The 25,088-nt window shown below is 36.3% G+C and overlaps 2 protein-coding genes and 2 long non-coding RNA genes across 4 annotated transcripts; 2 read left to right on the top strand and 2 right to left on the bottom strand.

Annotated features, from left to right (window-relative positions):
- The first annotated feature begins 4,101 nt into the window (after window positions 1-4,101).
- Window positions 4,102-7,204, top strand: LOC104100467 (uncharacterized). Its single transcript, XM_009607696.4, has 3 exons — window positions 4,102-5,147; window positions 5,710-6,243; window positions 6,630-7,204. Exons 1-3 carry the CDS (start codon window positions 4,371-4,373, stop codon window positions 6,741-6,743), a joined length of 1,425 nt encoding a protein of 474 aa, XP_009605991.1. The 5' UTR covers window positions 4,102-4,370; the 3' UTR covers window positions 6,744-7,204.
- Window positions 7,205-10,421: 3,217 nt separating this feature from the next.
- LOC104100468 (antimicrobial ginkbilobin-2-like protein) lies at window positions 10,422-11,324 on the top strand. The gene has a single exon (XM_009607697.4). It carries the CDS (start codon window positions 10,454-10,456, stop codon window positions 11,192-11,194), a length of 741 nt encoding a protein of 246 aa, XP_009605992.1. The 5' UTR covers window positions 10,422-10,453; the 3' UTR covers window positions 11,195-11,324.
- An 8,801-nt stretch (window positions 11,325-20,125) lies between these two features.
- On the bottom strand, window positions 20,126-22,431 carry LOC138893279 (uncharacterized). The gene is made up of 2 exons (XR_011408370.1): window positions 22,079-22,431; window positions 20,126-21,966 (listed from the first exon to the last, which is right to left on the bottom strand). It is a non-coding gene; the product is annotated as an uncharacterized lncRNA (long non-coding RNA).
- Window positions 22,432-23,139: 708 nt separating this feature from the next.
- On the bottom strand, window positions 23,140-24,581 carry LOC138893278 (uncharacterized). The gene is made up of 2 exons (XR_011408369.1): window positions 23,252-24,581; window positions 23,140-23,220 (listed from the first exon to the last, which is right to left on the bottom strand). It is a non-coding gene; the product is annotated as an uncharacterized lncRNA (long non-coding RNA).
- Window positions 24,582-25,088: the final 507 nt, after the last annotated feature.

The raw sequence follows: 25,088 nt of genomic DNA, 5'->3' as shown, positions 1-25,088 counted from the left end.
TGATTTTCCTATTTGTTCTTCGAATATTTTATTCACTAGGCGTTGGTAAGTGGCCCCTGCATTTTTTAGCCTAAAGGGCATCACATTATAACAATACGTTCCATATTTGGTGACAAATGAGGTTTTTCCTGGTCCTCCGGATTCATCTGTATTTGATTATACCCGGAATAGGCATCGAGAAAAGTGAGGTCTCATGGCCGGCCATAGCATCGATCATGCGATCGATGTTGGGCAACGGAAAAGAATCTTTGGAGCATGCTTTGTTCAAATCCTTATAGTCCACGCACATTCTAAGTTTTTCCCCTTTTTTAGGGACTACAACTACGTTGGCTAACCATTCGGGATATTTTACCTCCCGAATGGACCCTATTTTGAGAAGTTTGGTTACCTCGTCCTTTATGAAGGCGTTCTTTCTATCGGACTAGGGTCTTCTTTTTTGCTTCACCGGTCTGAACTTATGGTCCAAACTTAGCTGATGCATCGTTATGTCCGGCAGGATCCCTATTATATCTAAATGGGACCAGGCAAAATAATCGACATTATTGATAAGAAATTGAACGAGTTTCTTCCTGAGTTCAGGGCACAACCCCGTTCCCAAGTATACCTTTTGCTCGGGTCGGCGCTCTATTAATATGACTTGCTCTAGCTCCTCGATCGTCGATTTTGTGGCATCGTAGTCATCGGGAATTAAGAAAGATCGAGGGACCCTTTGGTTCCCCTCCTCTTCGACTTTTTGGTCTGATGGCCGACACGAGAGCGGATGTGCCAACGCTGAAGTTATATTCTGATAATCGAGGTGCTTCTATAGGCTTGGAATATTTGTCGAAGTCGATCTTACTCATAAGCCCCCGAGAATTTTGTCCCCGATCAATTCTTTGACTGTTTCGAACTGCGCTACGTGTTGAACCATTATTTACTTGATCGGTGACGTACGGTCGATATCGGTCTCTGTTTGACCTTTGCTCTTTGTCTATCTGCTTTTGATTGATAACTGCCCTGTTCTGATGAACAGGTCCGTACGGGGTCCCCGACTGATCATCCTCGACCCTAATTTTCGATTGATATCGGTTGTGCACATCTGCCCAAGTTACCGCCGGATACTCGATCAAATTTTGCTTCAGCCGATGTGATACTGTCGAACTTAGCTCGTTCAACCCTTGGGTGAAAGCTTGTACGACCCAGTCGTCGGTGACTGGGGGTAATTCCATGCGTTCCATTTGAAATCGGGATACGAATTCCCTCAGCATCTCTCCCTGCCTTTGCTTTACTTTGAAGAGGTCTGATTTTCTCGTTGCAACCTTTATGGCTCCAGCATGCGCTTTTACGAACGAATCTGCTAATATGGCAAAAGAATTGATGGAATTTGGTGGTAAATTGTGGTACCAAATCATAGCTTCTTTCGAGAGGGTCTCCCCGAACTTTTTCTATAACACGGATTCGATCTCATCATCTTCCAAATCGTTGCCTTTTATGGCACATGTGTAAGAGGTGACATGTTCGTTAGGATCGGTCGTACCGTTATATTTGGGAATTTCGGGCATACGGAACTTTTTGGGGATTGGCTTCGGTGCCGCACTCGATGGAAAAGGCTTTTGTATGAATATTTTTGAATCAAGCCCTTTTACCATTGGTGGAGCCCCCGGGATTTGATCGACCCTGGCATTATACGTTTACACCCTCTTGTCGTTGGCTTCGACTCGTTTTGTGAGTTCCTCGAGCAATTTAGTAATTCTGGGAGTAGTCCCCGATTCCTGCTCGTTAGATTTTACTATGGCAGGCTCTGTTCTGGGGGTGACCTCTCGAAGTAACCCTTGCCGGACCTCTCGAAATGGATAGGAAATCGGCCTGCTTTGTGTTTGAGTTTGGCTCTGTAGCCGAGCTATCGCTAATTACTGGGCTTGCAACATCTCGAAGATCATGCGTAAGCTGGCCCCGATCTCCTCTGGATTTTGGGTGTCTTGGGCTACGGATCGAGCACCGCCCTGAATGCTTCTTTCTGGTTCGGAACGCTGGTTTACTTCCAAAGCAATTTGTGAATTGACATCTAGTGGTATTTCGGCTCGATTCTCGGGTAGTGCCAAGTTGTTGGTTTCATCTTGAAGGCCAGCTTCGTAATCGGTCGGTGGTTATTCGTAGCCGAACCTGAATTGAAGGTGTTTTCGGAAATAAGTGACCACTGTTATCCTCGGCCCCACAGTGGACGCCAAACTGTTTACCCGAAAAATGGATAGAGTTGAATTTATACGCAGTTCCGAAGATATGTGGTACAACTTAATACATAATGCTAGGATAAATAAAAGGATGAATATAGATTGGAGAAAACGTAATCTAGGCGAATCAATTATGAACAGTGAATTTAGGATTTTACAAAATAGAATCAATCTTAGAAACTCGAAAGATCACTCTTTGCTTATAGAGAAAATAATATAGTTTATGATAGTCTAAGTCTCCAAAAAAGATGCCCTACAAGAATGATAAACAAGCCCTTTTATAATGAAGGGGTTTGGCTACAAGTATAATAAAATAAACATTCAGTGGGAGACCCATGATAAATCAGTTTTTCCATAATTTCTGCCAAGATTCCCTCTAGTGGGATTACAACGGCTTTTGTGTGTGAGTTCGATCTTGCTTAGAATCCTCGATTTTGGTTCGAGCTTGATTTCGGCTCGAACTCGTGATCTTGGTTCGAGCCCGATCCTGGTTCGAGCCCTCGGATGGATTCCATGTCGATGTAAGTTGGTTTTTGGATTATCAGCACGATAGATCTACCCGCGCCGTGGTTCGATTCTTGTTTGAGTTTGATTATGATATCGATCTCAACACGGACCGGCCTCCCCGGGCTCTAGGTTAGTTCGTGTCCCCCCTTCAGGATCTTACTTCGATATACCACCCTTCGAACCGTACCAGATATGCCAAGGCTGAAATTCATTTCGACCGCATACAAAACGTTATATTATTATTCTTATGTACTTGATATTATATTTTATACCATCATTGTATAAAATACTATGTACTAGGTTTAATACTTCATACCATGATTATTTTTGTTTATACGTGTAACCAAATTGCCCTTAACTTTTCTATTATTGTTGTTTATTTATGCACATGTCCTATTTGCAGCTGCTAACCGGGAACCTCTAGCCGTCCAAAGGGAGGGCCACCTCCCACCTCTCACCTCTCACCTAACTTTTGGACAACCGAAACCCCCTTCCACGTATTGTTACCTAATGTCATCATCATTGAATAGCATTCGATCAAAATATTTTTTTTGTGTTTGATATTTATATTGAAATTCGATTATGTGCAAATTTACGGCAAAGTAAATACTTTTAAAAAAAAAAAAATTCATATTCATAACTTAAATTTAACATTATTAATTAAGAAAAAAAATAATGTTTATCTGTGGTGGTCAAAATTCTTTTGACTTTTAGTCAGCTTTCAGCATTAGATTAATCGACTCATACGGCCACTTGCACACCTCTAATAGGGAAAAAACAAAAAGGTAGAAAAAGGGTGAGATAGCCACTTTTTAATATAGTATTTAATTTTTATTTAATATTTTTAATTTTGAGCAAAAATCGTCATTACTCTATTAAAATTAATACGAAAGTATATTTTTATTATTTTTTTATGAGTGTTGTGTAAATATTAAGGACATGATGTCCTTAACATTTACACTGCACATATGAAGTTAAGGACAAGATGTCCTAAAGTTTAACAACGGAAGGTGCAAATACATGACACTTTGTCCTTAATATTTACACAACATTCATGAAGTTAAGGACAACATGTCCTTAATATTTAGACATCATCCATGTCTAACACATGGGTATTTTCGTCCGGACGGATAAAAATTTATTAAGTACTAACTAAAGAATAAATATATTTTAAATAATGGCTAATGAGTAAAAAAATCTCTAATTAGTGATTAATTTCCCCGAAAAAAATATAATCCAATGCAATATTACGAATTTACACAAGTTCCGAAAAAGACTATTTTAGAGTGGCGTAATATATTCACCTTATCTTATTACAAGCATTGATTGATTCCATGTCTCCGACCAACAAAAATATATAGTATAAGAAAAGGGAAGTGCTATATTTAAAGTAACCTGTCATTCTTATCTCTCTAATCTCTTTTTTGTGCTCAAAATCGTTTCTTTATTTCTTGTAACTTCGTAATCTATTAACATGTGGAGATGCTACTGAGATTTCGAGACATAAAATTCTATATTCCTACTTTGCCTTGGGCGTAGATTGCGGTGGTCTAAAAAGGTACTCCATCTTCAAAACCTACTAACTTTTATTCATATTCCATTCCAATAACAGTAAATCCCTTCTAAAACCCCTTCATTCCTCACCAAAAAAAAATGAAAAACATTCAAGTACCAAGCAAAATCCCATCTTGCCATAGCATCAAAAATCTTATTCTAGTCTCTTGTTTTATTTGCATAATCTATTTTCTATATCCCATAATTCTTGCCCCAAATTATACTAATTCTCTTCATACCTCAGTTTCATCACAAGAACATGATTTATCATCACCAACCACACTTCAACATGTTGTTTTTGGTATTGCCTCAAATGAGAAATCATGGTCTAAGAGAAAAGAACTTGTTAAACTATGGTACAAATCAAATGAAATGAAGGGTTGTGTGTTTCTTGAAAAAATGCCTAATAGTAGTACAAATGATTCTCTTTTGCTCCCTCCAATTTGCATTTCTGAGGATATTTCAAGATTCCCATATACAAATAAAGGTGGGAATCCTTCGGCTATTAGAGTGGCACGTGTGGTCTCAGAGACAGTAGCACTTAACCATTCAAATGTTAGGTGGTTTGTTTTTGGAGATGATGACACAATTTTTTTCCCAGAAAATTTGGTGAAAACATTATCTAAATATGACCATGGACTTTGGTATTATATTGGGTCAAATTCAGAAAGTTTTATACAGAACAAGTTTTTCTCCTTTGAAATGGCTTTTGGTGGTGCTGGTTTTGTTATAAGTTATCCACTGGCAAAAGTTTTGGCTAAAGTATTTGATTCATGTATAGAGAGATATCCACACCTTTATGGAAGTGATGGTAGAATTCATGCTTGTTTGACAGAGCTTGGTGTTACTTTAACACATGAGCCCGGTTTCCATCAGGTAAATCTTCTCCTTTTTTTTTTTTTTTGCTATTCTAAATTGGAAAAAATAGATCTGGTAGCCGTCTCGCATACAAATAGGCCCTTGTGGTCCGATCCTTCCCGACATCGCGCATAGTAGGAGCTTAACCCTTTACTATATACTATACGAAATATCTTAATTTCCCTAGTTGCATAATGGAACTATCCATATCTTGCTGTTAGCTAATCGTGCGTATTTGCCCGTGATTTTGGTGAAGCCACAATGCGGTATTCGATGAATTTTAGGCATCAAAATACTTCAAGCGGCTAAATTTACCACTCTACTTTTGGTTATGGTTTTAAAAATTTTCTCCTATTATATTTCGATTAGGAGCTTAGTTAAGGTAATGGGCAAATACAAGACAATTTGCTAACAACAAGAATATGAATGACTCAAAAGTACAATAGAGGTAAAATTAAGATGCTTGGTATAGTGGAGAGTATTTTTGACTTTACTACATTGTAAATTTAGAATTTTGGTAGATGGAAGGTGAAGTTGACACCAATTTTCTTGTTCTGTTTGTGTGAAATTGAATGACTAGATGGATTTTCATGGAAATGTGTTTGGATTATTGGCTGCACATTCCATTAGACCTTTGGTATCTCTGCATCATATGGAGATAATTGATCCCATATTCCCTAATATGACAAGAATGAAGGCACTGGAGCATTTGTACCAGGCTGCAAGTTTCTATCCTCAACGAATTTTGCAGCAAACAGTATGTTATGATCGTCGATTTTCTTGGACAGTGTCAGTGTCTTGGGGATATGCTGTTCAAGTTTTTGCACATAATGTGTTTTTGCCGGATGCTCAGCGTGTACAAGAGAGCTACTTTCCCTGGAAAAAGAATGCTTATGGTACACTATATGAATATAATACAAGGAAATTTGAGTCTGATCCATGTAAAAAGCAGATTGTTTATTTCTTGGACAATGTATCTTCAAGCATGGATGAAATCAAGACCATTTACAAGAAGAAAACTACCTCCGAGAATTGCACATTCGGCAAGAATTCACCTCGAAAACTAGAAGAAATCAGAGTTTTTTCGCACAAGTTGGACCTTGACACAAATCAGGTATATTTTTCTCTAGCTTTTGAATTCAATTCAGGCCGAAATATTCTTAGCCTATAATCAGTGGTGGAGCCAGAAATTCTAACAAGTGAATTAAAAATATACAAGAATATTGCACATGTAATTCAAATTTGCAATCTAGAGCAATTCTTGAGCCTGCTTTATCACTGAACTAGAAGCTTCCCTTACGTCAAGTGGATTCAACAATTCACACACACACATATACACACACACATAACTTTTTTTGTTTTTACCTTATTTGTGTATGAGAATTTTTCGATAAAGTGGATTCAGTTGAACCCCTTGTACATGTAACTCCGCCCCTTTCCTGTAATTAGGACTCTTCTATGTTTAAATTATTTTAACATTTTGTTCAATGATACATGCAGTTGCTAGCACCAAGAAGACATTGCTGTGATGTATTGCCTTCTACATCTGGTAAAGTGATGGAAATAGGAATAAGAGAATGCAAAGAAGATGAACTTATTTACATGCACAAGTAGTGCTCTATCTTCCTCTACATTCAGCATTGCAGAAGGAATTCCGCTCACCGCGAAATTTGTATCTGAAAGAACCACTTAGTTGTGATTTTTTTCAATGGCAAATCGGTGACTGAAAGAAAGTTTGGAGCACAAGAAAGTTTTATACCGATCCAGCAACATGCCTCTGTATTTTTTGAAGGCTAATTTGCTTTTTGAGCGGAGAAGTTCAATTTCATTGCTTGTGACTAAATTTAGCTGCAGAAGATACAGAGGGAGTTCATAGTTAGTTCAATGGGGAAGTCTTCGTTTTCAGAATTGCTATTGTACATGTGTTTACTATGTTTAGATATATACTTAAAAGAATCTCAAATTTGACTGGAACTTGTTCAAGATTTTCTTAGTGTGTGTATAATCATGATTACATAAAGAGAGTGAAACATTATTATGGCATAGCCAAGTAAGGCTTATGATTAATTTTTTGAGCTCTGACTCTGTGCCAACAATTATACAAAGTCTGCAACCTGGATTTGTGCATGTGTTAAACGTAATAAGAATTTCGAATAGATTTTACAATATCAGAAACTTCTTGCTTTACTTCAAGACCGGTTGTGAGTGCAGGGTTGGTTTTATCATTCCGAATAGAAAATGAAAGTAATTGATAGCGAAAGATCAGATCCGCTACACTATTCAAGAATCTTCGAATCTATGCTTATTTTCAGCTCCATGATTTCGTTTATTGCTATGACTTTAAAAGGGCTAATACGGGCTTAGCTTGCCTTTTATCTTATCGTTTTGTCCTAGGGAGGAGGGAATTCCAGAAATAAGGGTAGAAACATATTCAAGGAATGTAAAGCTAACTCTAAAAATTGAATATTACTTCACCTCAAAGATTTTTTATTAAGAAGTAAAATATTACAGTAGGATTTTTGGGTGATTGAGTTTTTAGAGTACCTTTTATTCATTGTCCAGAAAAATAGCCACAGTTTCAAAAGTAATTGAAATTTAGTCACTTTTCATGTAAAGATAAATCTGAACGAAAATACTGTTCAAAATTTGAAAAATATTCCAACATAATATACTGGTCCAGCATAATATGCTGGAAGTTCATACACAGGTAGTCCAATCTCCATTATATTATGCTTGAACTTTCCGTGTTGGAGTTTCAGCATAATATGCTGGAAGTTCATACACAGGTGCACCAATTTCCAGTGTATTACGCTGAAACTTTCTGTGTTGCAGCAAAGTAGTAGCTATTTTTCAATGACTTTACAAACGCTGACTATTTTTCAATTATCAGCCCGAAAACTGGCTAGGTCGTGCCATTTTCACTGCACTTAATGATCACAAAATGGTTTTGCAAATCATGTGGGCCTATTGGGCCGAGAAAACGAACTGATCTTCTTAGCATGGGCTACTCGTTTCTACTCACAATGGACAGAATTGGGCTTGGACCGTGCTTGTCGCACTTATCAACTTCGCTACTTTCGTGTACTCATCAAACGGCATTCCTTTCGGAGGTTCCTTAGGGACCGATCACTTGCGTAGATTGTGTGAATTATTATGTACTCAAATAAAAAAAAATGAATTTGGATTAAATTTGATTGATCGAATACAAGGTGCTCATTATTGGTGTGTTTGGTTTTAAGAAAAAAAATATTTTCTAAAGAAACAAGTCATTTTCTGACGACCAAATATCAAAAAGTATTTTTCTTGTCTTATTTAAAAAGTGGAAGGATGACTTCGCTCGCTTAGCTTCTGTTTTTTTCCCGTTAGTCCATTGGACATAGTTTCTAAAGTTTAAAGAATATCGGATAGTGAAAAAATGTTTCTTCTAGAACATGTTTTCCGAAAAAGATATTTTTCATACCAAACACACCTATAAGCACACATGATTTTTGTTCCACGTGATTTTTTAGTATTTTCACACTTTATTTTTTGTTCCACATGATTTTTTATGGAGTACTAGTACTAGTTAAACTACTTATTTGAAAACTTTCTTGAAAGAGTCTTTTCTGCACTAAAAATTAATTTCGGCCAAGTGTAATTCAAACCATCTGTTTCCGTGTAATAAAACATATTACTGTATAGTTTACTTAGAAGCCGCCTATAAAAAGATGAGGAAGGACAACTTCAAAATGAGATAATAAAGAGAATATTAGATCATAAGCACCAAAACTATTCTAGAAGCCATCAATGTCAAAGTGGACCATTTTATTATATTCAACGTTTTACGCTCAAAGAAATTCAAACTCCATAGCGCACTAAGTCTTAGCGCACAGTTATTGGTCATCCCATCCGTTAAATATTCACGGCAAATGATGCAATATATAACTTAGGTAATGTGACCTTAGGTAATTCTTAACCATATATTCTCTTTTTCAATTTAGACAAGTTAGTTTGATTCGGCTCGAAATTTAAAATTAAAAAAAAAGTTTTGAAACTTATGGTCTTAACAGTTTAAGAGGTAAAAGTTTTGTGAGTCATGATATTTGTGTGGTTACAAAAGATTCTTATTAAGGGTAAAATAGGTAAAATGAAGAGTTTAAAGTTGAATTATTTCTAAATTTAAAAATTTGTAATTTATTTTGGAATATACTAAAAAGGAAAGTATCTCGTCTAATTTGAAACGGTACTGAGTATAACTTATGATGCAATCAAAACGGGAGTTACTTTATGAATAATTAACTATACTGTGAAAGAGCACTTAGGGGAATCTTTAGAGATAGATATAGTTAAATTTAAGCCAGTGAGTGCAAAATACTATCATGCGCACTATTTCTCCGTGATAGTGAATGTAAACTCAATATAAATGTAAATCTTTCTAAAACAAATTTAGCTATAGTGTATAAATGTGTATATAGTTCGAGTTAAAACCGGGGGTTGTCTTGATTTTTTCCCCATAAATGGTTATCCTATTCAGTGGCAGATTTACGCTTTGAGGTATGGGTGCCGGGCACCCATTGGCTTTGGCCAAATACATGGATAATACTTAAAAATTTAAATAATTGACCATGAGCACCCGATCACGTTTGACCACCGCAAATTTATACTAAAATCAATAAAACACCCACGACTTATAAATCCTGGATCCGCCATTGATCCTAATTCTTGAAGGAGAGGCATCATATTTACCATAATTGATTTTTCCTTTTACGAAAAGAAAAATATAATTCTTCTTTTCTTGGAGGAAAATGTTCCAGACTTTTATAAATTGAGGATCTTTCCTTTTCATTCAACAATATCCACAATGTAGCCATATTTGAGAGTCTTGTTTAGGGGGAGAATATCGGGACAAGTGTTAGTCTGTCACTTGTGTTTGACTCTTTGTGAGGTTGTTCTCTCGATATTTTGTACTATATTTTATATAGTGGATTGTTAATCTCCGCTTGTGGACGTAAGTTAATTGATTGAACCACATTAAATGTTTGTCAACTAGATGTACCTAGATATACCCTCTTTGAGAATACATAGTCATGCAAATTTTATATTTAATGATTTTTTCCAACTGCATACTGTTCAAAACTCCGCTTAGAAGAAAAGCAGGCCAAAGAGGAAATAGTCAACCTCTCCCACCCAAAACAAATAAACATACAACAGATGTAAAAAGTGAAAAAGCAAGAAAAAGTCAGCCAATGAATGGCCCATTTTCCCTAGTTGCAAATTGCAAGCTAGCTAGTATATAAAATGGTGTACTATATGAAGTTTTATACCATCTCATATTCCCTAAAAAAATGGCTTCCTCAAAAATAATCTCTTCTCTATTCTTCCTATTACATATTGCAATTCTTGCACAAACAGTGATTTCCACAGATCCACTCTTCCATTTTTGTTCAAAATCTGGAAACTTCACAGCCAACAGTTACTATGCAAAAAACTTGAAAAATCTCTTAGGTGATCTTTACTTAAAAACACCCCTAACAGGGTTCTCAACTAGCTCAATCGGGCAAACTCCCGATCAAACCTATGGACTTTCTCTATGTCGTGGCGATGTTTCAAGCACTAATTGTAAGTCCTGTGTAGTAGATGCAAGTGAAGAACTTGGTAAACGTTGTCCTTACGATAAAGAAGCGATCATATGGTACGATAATTGCCTTCTTAAATATTCGTACAATGATTTTCTAGGAAAAATTGATAATACGTACAAGTTTTACATGTGGAATGTTCGTGTTGTGAATAAGCCAGAATCTTTTAATGCAAAGACTAAAGAATTGTTGGGAAGTTTAGTTGAAACGGCTTATAAAAAGCAGAATTTATATGCAAGTGGAGATATGGAGCTAATTGGAGATCAGTATGAGAAATTGTATGGATTGGTTCAATGCACAAGGGATCTTTCTAGTGAAGACTGTAAAAAATGTCTCGAGGGTATTATTACTGAAATTCCAAGTTGTTGTGATGGAAAAGAAGGTGGAAGAGTTGTCGGGGGAAGCTGTAACTTTAGATATGAAATTTATCCTTTTGTTAATACTAATTAAGTAGAAGATGTCACAATATATAAATTAAGATATGGTCACAAATTGATATTGTAATATGCTACCTATGAAGGATCCAGTTAATACATATATATTCTTATAGTGTTAAATATATAAATTGTATTTTAATAAATTTAAACATTTTATGTTCAAATTTACACCATAAATAAAATAATTTAACTTACGTACTTTCAATCGTTTCGCATAGAGTAGGACGGCGGGAATAACATTTATATTACTCCTACAACTTATTATAATGACAGAACTTCAGCCACCATCGCACTGAGTCTGCGAACATTTATTGGTCAACTAATCCATTAAATTCTAAAGGCAAATGATCTCTCTCTAGTTTTAATTTTGATTCTTTTATCTGATCTAATTCTTAACAACTTATAAGTTATAACTTACTGTATGATGTAATCAAAATGGGAATTACTTTACGAATAATTGATGATATTGCGAAGAGCACTTGGGAGAAATTAATAGTTAGTCTTATAGAAATTATAATATTAACTATCTCTTTGCGACAATGAATGCAGATTTATTATAATGTATATCTTTCTCAAAATTTTCAATTGTATGTGTATATATTCTTTTGAATTAAATACGGTTGATAATGCACCTGCACTTGCTGTTGACAAACCATATCCGCTTGCTGTTGACAAATCAGTGAGAATATCATATGGACAGAATTTTCCTCGTTATATTTATCCATGCAATAAGATGACTTGCTTGAAGCACTACTCTAAAATTTATGTGAAGTGTGATATCTTTACAGCCAAATTTAACCTCAACAACAACAACAACAACAACAAAGTATAATTCCACTAGTGAAGTCTGAAGAGGGTAGTGAATTTTCCTCGTTATATTTATCCATGCAATAAGATGACTTGCTTGAAGCACTACTCTAAAATTTATGTGAAGTGTGATATCTTTACAGCCAAATTTAACCTCAACAACAACAACAACAAAGTATAATTCCACTAGTGAAGTCTGAAGAGGGTAGTGTGTACGCAGACCTTACCCCTACCCTACCCCGGGGTAGAGAGGCTATTGGGGTAGAGAGGCTGTTTCCAAATTACCCTCGACATCCTTCCCTCCAAGAACTCCCCACTTTGCTCTTGGGGTGACTCGAACTCACAACCTCTTGGTTGGAAGTGGAGGGTGCTTACCATCGGAGCAACCCACCTTGTCAAATTTAACCTGAAAAGTTGACTAATTACCGAAAAGCTATAAGAAGACAAATTATCCAAATTCAATTAATAGCATGTTTAACCAAGTTTTTTTTGGCTAAAAGTGATTTTTTTAAAAAAAATTGAGGTGTTTGGCCAAGTTTTTAGAAGGAAAAAACATACTTTCGAGAAGAAGCATAAGCAATTTTTGAGAAACTAAAAAAAGTAGCTTCTCTGAAAGCACTTTTTTTGAGAACCACTTTTGAGAAAAAAAATATACTTAGAAGCCGTTTTTAAAAGTTTGGTCAAATACTAATTGTCACACCTCCTTTTTCCCGAGGGATAGAGAGTTTTTCCAATTAAAGTGACAATAATTGAAATAGGATTATTTATTTAATTTCAGAGTCGTCACTTGGGATAATTATATGGTGTTTCAAGTCACCGATTTATTTTAGAATTCCAAATCGAGGAAATTAACTCTTATTTATGGTCTGCGAACACAGAAGACCGGGTAAAGAATTCTGTTAATCCGGGAGAAGGTGTGAGGCACTCCCGAGTTCCGTGATTTTGTCACGGTCACTCAACCATTAATAATTGGCCTAATTATCTGATTTATTACATATTTAAAATCTATTGTCCATTTTTAAACTTTCTAGCCGCTTTTAATTATTTATGGAGTTTGTTTGAACAAGTCGCGATGTTGCGCACTCGTTTGTTATTGTACATATTGTGAATCGCATCACGGGTACCGTACCCACGATCTACAACATCTTAATTTTATTATTATTTGTTTAAAATTGTGGTCAAGTCGCGTGAAACGCGCACTCGAGTTGGGATTTACATATCGTGACCATGCCACGAGAACCGTACCCATGGCCACAATGATTTATTAATCGGGCCTAAAGCAAACTTCGATATTCATGGATTATTTTTCCTAAACTACTTTGACACTGTTGTGAAAGCCATGATTTATGGAAATAATTGTTGGAATTAAAACTGATTCATTCATAATGACTAAAACTAGGCACAAATTAATTTCAAGTCAAAAGTTCCTAGTTTCTCAACTCACTGAATCATTATCGGAAAAGAGACATCCACCCTGTGGTTACGCTGATTCAAAAAAAAATCATTCAACAAGAACATAGTACAGAGGAGACTTGGGAACTGACCTAAAATGAAGAAATAATACTGGGATGAGCTATACAAATGCAGGGTAAGGATAAGAAGAGTTTAGTGACGCAAATCAACAACACAGCTTCAGCTTTAATCCCGGAATCAAGCAAAAATCGAGAAATTGTTGAGATGGAAGAACAAATACTAGAATAAGCTTTTGGAATCTTCAGAGTATGCTGATAATTTAAATCAATGCACAAGCTAAAAGAGAAATCTGAAAGCTTTCTAAGAAATCTAGTCTCTATTTCTGAGTGCCTTTTGAGAGTGAGTATGCTGATAATTTTTTCCTCTCTGAAATTTTGTCCTAAACTTTTTACCCGAAAATTTGTCTCTGATTTTTTTCTCCTCTTTTCTTCCTCAAAACCTCAGATATATATAGCCATGTCCTCCTTCCAAATCCGAAAATCCTCAACTCTTTGTGTGGACGATTGTTTTGGGACAAATGGAGGGCATGGATTGATTGTCAATTAATCCATAGCTCCCATTAATTTAAAAATTGCCCCAAAGAGGATCTAGACACGAAATATCTAAAAGGAATAATCTTGTTGTCGGAGTTAGTTAGGCTATGTGGCAAGAGGAGAGAGGAGGAAGAACGTGAGGCGAGTGAGTTTGATTTTTCCGGTGAGTTTCGGGTGTAGAAGCGGTGGCAGAAGGTGGAGGAGGGGAGGGGGCGCCGTTTGGTTAGGATATAGATAGGGTTAGAGTTTTCTAATATTAGGTTTATATATTTTGGTGGGGGTGAAGGGTTGAGATTGAATGGGGAGATAGGGGTGGGTCGGTCCGGTTTGGACGGGTTACGGGTTCAAGGGTGTGGAAGTGTTGGGTCATTGAAATTGTGTTTTGGCCCAGACCCTAAAAATAAACTTAATTCCTTTCATTTCTCTTTTTATTTCTTTTTCCTTGTTTTAAATATCATACTCACATTAATCAAAAACCTAAATTAAATCCTAATTTACATCTAATTTGTAGAATTGAATTTAATAATCTATTTCTATATTAAAATAATTAATTAACTTAAACTAATGAGAGAAAAATATTGATTTAAAAAGCTAAAATCTAAAGATGTAAAATGACCAATATTTTTGTGATTTTTTGTTTAATAATATAACTAACTCACGTAATTAAATCCTAAATGCAATTAAGGCCTAAAATAGATATTCAATAGAGAATTAAATATTATTTTGTATTTTTTATGATTTTTAAAAGAGTGCACAAAAAGTGCAACTGAATGCAATCAATTAACAAAAATTCCTACAAATTCTATAAAACCTAAAACAATTAAGAAAAAAAATCTATTTGTAAATTTTTGTAGTAATATTTTAGTCGGGCAAAAATCACGTGCTCACAATAATTACTGCTCGAAAGTATTTTTCAAATCATTAGCCAAACACAAACTGTTTATCACCAAAATTAATTTTTAAAATTAGTTGATTTTAGAAGATTAGCCAAATAGGCTATAAACCTGTTAACTCGGCTGGGTAAGCTCATGTCCGACTCGATTAAAATGGGGGAAGTGCACGGTTAACCACTAATTAGAGATGTCTTTACTCTTTAGCCACCTTTTAAAATGTATTTACTTTTTAGCCAGTTCTTAATAATTCTTTACCCGCTCGGACAAAAATACCCCTATGCTAATATTAAGGACATCATGTCCTTAACTTCATATGTTCAGTGTAAATGTTAAGGACACAACGTCCTTAACTTCATGTGTGTAGTGTAAATGTTAATGACATAATGTCCTTAACTTGTATTTGCACCTTCAGTTGTTAAACTTTAGGACCTCATGTCCTTAACTTCATATGTGTAGTGTAAATATTAAGGATATAGTGTCCTTAACTTCATGTGTGCAGTGTAAATGTTAAGGACATAGTGTCCTTAACTTTATGAGTGTTGTGTAAATATTAAGGATATGATGTCCTTAACTTCATAAATATTGTGTAAATATTAAGGACAAAGTGTCTTGTATTTGCATATTCCGTTGTTAAACTTTAGGACATCATGTCCTTAACTTCATATGTTCAGTGTAAATGTTAAGGACATGACGTCCTTAACTTCATGTGTGCAGTGCCACACCTCCTTTTCCCGAGGGGATATGGAGTTTTTTTAATTAAAGTGACATTATTCGAAATGAGATTATTTATTTATTCAGAATCGCCACTTGGAATAATTTATGGTGTCCCAAGTCACCGATTTATTTTAAATCCCAAATCGAGGAAATTGACTCTTATTTATGGTCTGCGAACACAGAAGATCGGGTAAGAAATTCTGTTAACCCGGGAGAAGGTGTGAGGCACTCCCGAGTTCTGTGATTTTAGCACGGTCGCTCAACTATTAATAATTGGCCTAATTATCTCATTCATTACATGCTTAAAACCTTTTATGCATCATTTTACCTTTTACCGCTTTTAATTATTTATGGAATTATTTTGAACAAGTCGCGATGTCGCGCATTCGTTGATTTTGTACATATTGCAAATCGCACCACGTGAAATGCACCCGCGATATACAACATGTTTATTATTATTATTTGAAGTTATGATCGGGTCACATGAAATGCACACCCGAATTGAGAATTATGTATCGTGACCATGCCACGGGAACCGTACTCATAGTCACAATGATTTATTTACGCGCCTAAAGTACACTGCGATATTCATCATTCTTCCTAAACTTTGAGATTATTGTAAAGCCAAGAATTATGAAAATTGTTGTGGATAAGATGTGTGTGGCTTAGTTGTTGAAATTATAAGAATCATTTACACTATGTAGTTTCCATTTACATCTTAATAGTTTAACGGTTAATTTAACAAATGAATACACTAATTTTGATAACTATGTAAACTCAAAGGAAAACAATGCACTTATTCAACAATCTTTTATAATAAAAAAAACGTAAAGCAAAAGCATTTGGCATTGGGCAGCTACAACACATGTAGAACCATATCGTGTGACGTTTCCACTTTTGACAATAATTGCTTAATGAATGCAGAAATTCTTTACTAGCATTTTCAATAATCAACTTGGACATTGCATCTGGATTTGGATTAAGAATATGCAGTATGCATCCAACAATTCTTTCAAGTTCTATGTGATTATCTTTGCAGTAAGTTAGCAAATCAGACTCGTGAAACTCTACTCTATCATCATATATTGGTTCCATTGTCATTGTCAACAGTACCCTTATTTCTTGTCAAATAATAGAAGGTTCTCAACTTAGACCCAGGTACCAACTAATAAAAGATAGAAAATACTTTATGGGAACTAAACGCAGTGGTGCAAAATCCATAACAACGAAGAAAGACAATATCAAAATGCTAGCAAACAGAAAGCTAACCTTTAAATGAACAGAAGCTTTGAAATTTGTTTAAATATTGAATTTCTCTGAATACATCGAGGAAGAGAGTACCGATATAACTCAAACACTACCCGAATCACCAACTAAACGAAAAGCTTGAACCGGGGACCTCGACGACAACCTCAATTCAACGGCGCAAAAAAACCTCAATTGAAATTCTATAGCTTTTAAAATCGGATTTCCGGCCAGATTCGTCACCTTCCGTCGCAGCAGTAACAAATAATGGGGAAGACGACGGAGGAGGAGGAGGAGCAGTAGCCGTCGCCGGTTTATGGCTGAGCTCGTCGGCGATGAGGCGAGACAGAAAACAAGAGTGGGCTTTTTGAGGGGAGGCGACTCTCTTTTCTATGTTTATGTGTGTGTGTATCTTTAATTTTGAGGGAAAGAATGATGAAGTTCTAAAGGGGAGGTGAAGCGCTGATGATGTCTCAAAACAGTAGGAGCAAGCAACAACTAGGTTAGGAGTTTTCCTCTCTACGATCTGTGTGTAGTGAGTGTCATTTTTAAAAAAAATCAATTATGTGGTAAGATGAGGCGTGGGCGCAGCGGCTAGGTTCTTGTGAATTAGCTTAGGATTTTTGGGTGTTAATTTGATTTTTATATAGTAGTGGAGAGTGAGTATCGGCCTTTGGATGAAAGTAGATCAATGGCTATAATTAAGCGAGAGGTTTGATGGGTGAGAAAAGGGTTTGGGCTAAAAGGGATTGGGAAGAATAGGCATTTATCTTGCTGGGCCACCAAAATACGAAAATGAGCTCCCAATTGGCCCAAATTCAATTCTTACTCATTGAACAAAAAATAAAAATAAAAATACTAATACTATCAAAATATACTAATTAATACAAAACATATTTTTTTGGTATTTTTAAATAATAATAAAAATAATATCTTTCTAAAATTACCTAATACCTAAATTAATTAGAGAAAATGAAACTATTTTTAAATTTTTCAATTTTTGTGCTTTAAAAAAAATAGAATTAAAATTAATAATAAAGTGAAATCCTAATGAAATAAACTCAAATAAATATTCTAAAAAATACTAGGACTATTAAAGGTAATTCTAATGTGTGGGTTAAAAATTACGTGCTTACAGCTGCCCCTATTTGCTTGAAAACACAAAGTATTTTTGAGCAAAGAAACAAGTAAGCGACGTAATTAATTTTTGACCCGACACTTATTCAAAAAGATTGTGACCGAGCCCTGGTATCTGAGCTGCCTACATATCCTTGGCTATAAAGGAATCAGGTCACGTGTAGTTCAGAAGTGATGGAGTGTGTGGGGAGGATGAGAGAGTCGAGTGAGATACCGTTCCGTCGAGATTCCGGTCCGCGATTCTGTTATTACATCAGAATCAAAAATGAAAAAGACTAACTAAGCTTGTCAGCTATGAGTTACAAGATTTCTATCTATAAGTCTTCTGAAACTTGATCTTGAGCCTTGAATGGTTCTTCATGCAGACTTTTGATTTGAACCTTGATGCTTGCTAGCTGCAGGTGCAGATTCATCTCTTCAGCTTTTTCGGATCAAGACGGGGCATGCAAAGCTTGCGACTTTAGTCATGTCTTGAGCAGACCATATCTTTTCATGTGCTTTTACATTTTGAATTCACTTCTTTTTTTCTTTTTTTCTGGATTGAGCCTTATTCTTTTGGTCATCTCGGACTGTCGACTTGCATTCTTGAAGCGAGCTTCTGTACTTCTAACTTGAATTGAATTCTGAAATGACTTCCCTCGTTCTTCAGGTGGGTGCCTGCAACTGACTTGAAATTTAAAATGAATTCCCTCGTTCTCCAGGTGGGCGCCTGCCAATGACTTGAAAATTGAAATAAACTGAAAGTTGACCCTATTCTTCAGGCGGGCACCCTGCTGCTTGCACTTGAAATAAACTTGAACTTGCGGTAGACTTGAGCTTGCAACCTTGTTCTTCAGGCGGCTCGTGCTACTTCTGATTTGAATTGAAAAACTGGAGATTGCCCATATGCTTCAGGCGGGATCCTGTTGTCTCTGACTTGAACTTGAAAACTAAAAGTGGACCCTGTTCTTCAGGAAGGCTCCTGATGCCTCTCTAACTTGAACTTGAAATAAATTCACTCATTCTCCAGGTGGGCGCCTGATGCTGACTTAAAACCTTAAATGAATTTCCTCGTTCTCCAGGTGGGCGCCTGATGCTGACTTAAAACCTGAAATGAATTCCCTCATTCTCCAGGTGGGCGCCTGATGCTGACTTAAAAACTTGAAATGAATTCCCTCATTTTCCAAGTGGGTTCCAGATATTGACTTAACACTGAAATGAATTCCCTAATTCTCCAGGTGGGCGCCTGCCGACTTAAAAACTTGAAATGAATTCCCTCGTTTTCTAGATGGGTGCCTGATGTTGACTTAACACTTGAAATAAATTCCCTCATTCTCCAGGTGGGCGCCTGATGCTGACTTAAAACCTAAAAGGAATTCCCTCGTTCTCCAGGTGGGCGCCTGATGCTGACTTAAAACTTAAAATAAATTCCCTCATTCTCCAGGTGGGCGCCTGCTGACTTAAAAACTTAAAATGAATTCCCTCGTTTTCTAGGTGGGTGCCTGATGTTGACTTACACTTGAAATAAATTTCCTCATTCTCCAGGTGGGCGCCTGATGCTACAACAAAATAGACAAAACAAAAGAAACTTTTCTGCCACAGTTTGCACTAGGAAGATTTGTGAGTTGTTAGCAGAACTATAAATCACCTATGTTATTGATGAATAATGCTATGATGAGAATAAAATTAAAGACTCGACTAGGATGCGCGTCTCATGTGAGTAAAACCAAGAAAATTTTGACTAGCAAATGCGTCTGCTAAAAAAACCCTGAATGTCCTAGACTAAGAAGTGCATCTCCTAGGGGTGAAACTTGAATGAACCAAATTAGGAAGTGTCTCTCCTAAAGAAATAAAAATCTGAAAAACCCAAACTAGGAAGTGTGTTTCCTAGATTTGAGATTGAGCTTGCGAAAACCTATAAACTATGCTTGACTAAACTAAAAACCGACCCTATTCTCCAGGCGGGACCCCTGATTTCAAGAAAACTAAAGATTGATAACTTAAGAAAACTGAAAATCGACCCTTTCTTTTTTAAAAAAAAATCCAGACTTCCCTTTTTAAAACTTATTATCCTAGAAGAAAATTCATCAGACTAGGTTTTAATCTTAGGAGAAAGATTCATCAGACTAAGATTTTGATCCTATGAGAAAATTCATTAGACTAGTTCTCTTTTTTTTTTTTGGTATCTTAGGAGAAAGATTCATCAGACTAAGATTTCTATCCTAGGAGAAAGTTCATCAGACTAGGTCTTCTATCTTAGGAGAAAGATTCATCAGACTAAGATTTTGATCCTAAGAGAAAATTCATCAGATTAGGTCCTCTTTTTTTGTTATCTTAGGAGAAAGATTCATCAGACTAAGATTTTGATCCTAGGAGAAAATTCATCAGACTAGGTCTCTTTTCTTTTTTTTGGTATCTTAGGAGAAAGATTCATCAGACTAAGATTTCTATCCTAGGAGAAAGTTAATCAGACTAGGTCTTCAATCTTAGGAGAAAGATTCATCAGACTAAGATTTCAATCCTAGGAGAAAATTCATCAGACTAGGTCTCTTTTTTATTATCTTAGGAGAAAGATTCATCAGACTAAGACGTTAATCCTAGGAGAAAATTCATCATACTAGGTTTTCTATCTTAGGAGAAAATTCATCAGACTAGGTTTTCTATCTTAGGAGAAAGATTCATCAGACTAAGATTTTGATCCTAGGAGAAAGTTTATCAGACTAGGTCTTCTATCTTAGGAGAAAGATTCATCAGCCTAAGATTTCGATCCTAGGAGAAAATTCATCAGACTAGGTCTTCTATCTTAGGAGAAAGATTCATCATACTAAGATTTCGATACTAGGAGAAAATTCATCAGACTAAATCTTTTTTTGTTATCTTAGGAGAAAGATTCATCAGACTAAGATTTCTATCCTAGGAGAAAATTTATCAGACTAGGTTTTCTATCTTAGGAGAAAAATTCATCAAACTAAAATTTTTATTGGGAGAAAATCCATCATACTAGGGCTTTTTATCCTAGGAGGAAAAATGTGAAGAGCAATGGAAATATTTTATGCACACTAGCAAGACAAATAAAGGCAAAGATTTGAGAAACTTCCCTTTGTCTGCTCTTCTCTTCTCTTTTTTTTTCTTTTGAACCACTTTCCTTGCATTGCTTTGTTCCTGTTTCAAACAAAGGAAATTTTGTCAGTTTTAAAAGTGGTGGTCGGTTTGTGGACTTGAGTCTTGTGCAACTTGGCTTTTGCTCAATCAGCTTGAGTCAGTTTCAAGAGACTTTTTGCTTTACATCAACCCTGATCGTTTCACACCCAGTACCATTTGTATTTGTGGCTCAATCAGCCTTATCCCAACTAGAGATCTTTGCTTAGGTGACCTTTTCTATGTCTTGAATGTCTTTCTGCTTTTTGAGCAATTTGTCTGTCAGAGAGAATCACAACTGGTAAGTGTCTTTTGCATGATGTGCACACTTCATAGTTCTTGTTCAGTACTACAGAGAGCCCGAGCCCCTAATTAACCTCGAGGTTATCTTTGATTGCTTTAGCCAAGTAGGCTGACAAGGGTATTTTGGGGGGAAGCCTTTGCATGAATCCTCAAGGCATGTTGACTGTAACACCTGACTATGCTGGCCAAATTTACTTTGTGCAACTGAAAAGCTGGTAGCAGATTTTGAAATCTTTTCTTGCTTGTTTTGACAAGGACTGACTCAAAGTGAAGGACACAATGATGCAAAGAAACAAATATTAACAAGAAATGCCCCTGTCGGAAGGACAGAAGGAAGAGTTTTTTTTTCTTTTTATTTTGCGGTAACTAGCCTTAATGATCATGACATGCATTTTGGACATAACAGTCTAATCTATCAAACTGACCAAATCTTCCCTTTTACCATTTTTATGACTTTGAAGTCGGGCTTGTTCGTGCTAATCCTTTGCATCAGCTTCACGACTCACTTTCGACTAATGGTGCCCCGATGGGTTTTCACCAACAAGTCTCTCTCATTTATTCATCTCTGCTTACCATCTTCTTACAGTGCCCGTGAGGGTTTTCACTAGTAAGACTCTCTCATTTTTTCTTCTTTATTTTTCTTTTTCTTTTGCTTTCTAGTATGAGCAAATTGACAGTGTTCTATGCATGTGACAATTGTTGTTCATTGCATGCGTCTCTTGGCATTCTTGAAGGTATATCGGGAGGTCTTTATTTGGAAGGTTTTTGGATAGGGTTGGAAAGAAGGGTCGGCGTTGAGGCTCTAAGTAGACTCAATATGATGGGTTGTACACTTTACAACTCTTGGAATCGACTCTTTCAAAAGTGAAATAAAATTTTTGCCCCAGTTTCTGATACTGGGGATTTTTGTATTTTTTTCTTTCTTTTTTTCTTCTCTTTCCTTTTTTTTTTTTTTTTGAATTCTTATTTGGTTGGACCGAAAAGTGTAAGGCTGCCTATGTATCCCTTTTTTAAAGGAATCAGGTCTAACGTAGTTCAAACATCTGACCTGGCTATTGTTTTTCACCTTTCTTTCTTTTTCTTTCGTTTTTTCTCATTTTTTCCTTTTTTTTTTTTTTTTGTTTTCAAAACAAACTGCCCCAGCTTCTATTTTCTAGGGGTATGGACCTTCGAATGTTATTTTTTCTTTTTCACTTGAACTTTCTAAGAGTTTCCCTAGTTTGTACTTTGGGAGCATGAACTTTTCTTTTTATTTTATTTTTGACTTTTGACTCTAAACTTGATTCCAAAAGAGGGTGATCAAAGAAAATAACACAGGCTCAAAAGGTGTAACAAAGGGTATAAAGTATTTGGATAGCAGAACAAGGGCCTCCTAGCCTCTAGAGTGCCAATCATGGTTTTCTTTCGCAACACAACATTGATGAACATGTCTGTCTTCTTGGTGTGTCTTGGTCGGAAGACACTTTTAACCCATTAATGTCAAACTTTCCAATAAACTTCAATAGATTCTTCCTCAAACCCGACCTTCACAATGATTTGAAGGTAAAGATCATTAACCTCCACGGGTCATTTTATTCGAGCTTAATTCCAAAGTGTTTCAACTCTTTATTTATCCTCAAAAGTTCCTTTTTCTCATTTATCCAATTCAAGCTTAAATTAGTTTTCTAAGATCTGGCCAAAAATTTCGCATGCATGTCATATCACTAAAACTAGCAGGACAAGAATTAAGCATGGAATGACACAAAAGGAAAAACTGTATTTCATTGAGTAAACAACAAGACAAACAACCTAAAATTCGAGTTACAACCCTAAAATAACTCGGCTAATGAAAATAGCAACAAAACGGACAGACAAGACTCACACAAACAAAATAGAGGGATAGAAGGGTTTGACTCAATAAAACAAATAAAATCTGGATCACACCCTGGAATAACCCAGATAATAAAAAAAACATCAAAACAAGCTACCAAGATTCCTTCCTAGTGAGGAGGGAATGACTTTTCAATTGTTAAGCTTGACATTTAGCCACAAATTTGCTCATCAGAATCACCATGGCCTTCTCCAATTTCAGTCGGCAAGTTCCCGAGAGGATTCTCATACTCCATGTCACCACACATCATCCCACAAAGTGTGCATCATCATGTGCATGTAAAGGATTCTGCGTGATATTCTGGGTGTCATTATCTTGGATCACAATCAGGTTTTCCTGAATCATCCTTTCTGTTTCTCTTTTCAAATCCCGACAACTTTCAACATTGTGCCCCTGGGCATTGGAATAGTATTCACACCTTTTAGAAGGGTCAAAGCTTCTTGCACGTGGGTCCACATGATTTGGAGGAATATGTGCAATTATGTCATAATGCTTTAATTTCTCAAACACACTTGCATATGACTCTCCTATTGGTGTAAAATTATCTTTTAACCTTTGTTCCCCTCTATACCCCTAGCTTGGATGTGGTTTATAGGGCTCTTGAAAATTTTGTGAAGGTTGGTGGAGATTTTGCGGTGCTGCTGCTCACCTTCTAGGGTGTCTTGGTGGCTGGACAACATACTGAAGTGGAGCAATAGAGTATTGTGGGTTCTGAGGTGGATAGTAGTGCTTAGGGGAATCATCGAAAACCTGATGAGGCTGCTCATACCTTCGAGATGTTCTCCTAGGACCTCTTCTCGACCTTATTATCATCATGGTTTTTTCATCCTTCTCATTCGTGTCACTAAAATTATCAGATTCAATCTGGACAGCCCGAGTTGCAGCTTTGAGAACTGCTTGACTTATAATTTTGCATGTCTTAAGGCCATTCTCAACCATTTCCCCAATTTTGATTGCTTCCGAGAAGGATTTGCCCACTGCGGACATCATGTTTTGAAAATAATCTAGCTCTTGAGCCTTAAGGAAGACAGTGATTAGCTCGTGGTCATCCATGGGTGGCTTAACTCTAGCCTTTTGCTCTCTCCATTCAATGGCATATTCCCTGAAACTTTCAGTTAGTTTCTTCTTCAAGTTTGAAAGGGAATTGCGGTCTGGGGCGATATCGATGTTATATTGGAACTGTTTGACAAAGGCCTAGGCCATGTCATCCCAGACATGCCAGTGAGAGGTTTCTTGATCCATAAACCATTCAGAGGCTACCCTTGTTAGGCTTTCCCCAAAATAAGCCATTACTAGTTCTTCTTTTCCCTCCACACCTCTTAGCTGATTGCAATACCTTTTCAGGTGGGTTATGGGGTCTCCGTGTCCATCATAATTTTCAAATTTGGGAGTCTTGAAACCAAGTGGAAAGCGAACATTGGGGAACATACATAGATCCTTGAAGGCAATACCTTTCTGACCTGCCAACCCTTGCATGTTTTTCAACTGTTGTTCTAAGCTTTTCATTCTTTGGGTCATTTCTTCTTGTGCCATCTTTTGGACAGGCTTCTCAATTTTTACAGGAAGATCAAATAGGTACGAGTGGTACTCAGGAGAATGGTATTGTCCTTGTTGGGTAGCAAATTGTGACTCATGAGTTTTCTTTTGTACCACTGTGAGTTGTGGGATAGTGAAGACGGGCATAACAGTAGTGGTTGTTTGATTGGTTGTCAATGGCACAGTTTGGGAGCGCACAATAGAAGTTCCAACTGTAGTCATACAGTTGGGATAAAGAATCAACCCAGGTGGATAAGATTGATCATACAATGAGACCGA

The sequence above is a fragment of the Nicotiana tomentosiformis genome, chromosome 6 (genome assembly GCF_000390325.3).
Source record: "Nicotiana tomentosiformis chromosome 6, ASM39032v3, whole genome shotgun sequence".
Taxonomy (NCBI): Eukaryota; Viridiplantae; Streptophyta; class Magnoliopsida; order Solanales; family Solanaceae; genus Nicotiana; species Nicotiana tomentosiformis.
This window is presented reverse-complemented; position numbering and strand designations above follow the sequence as displayed.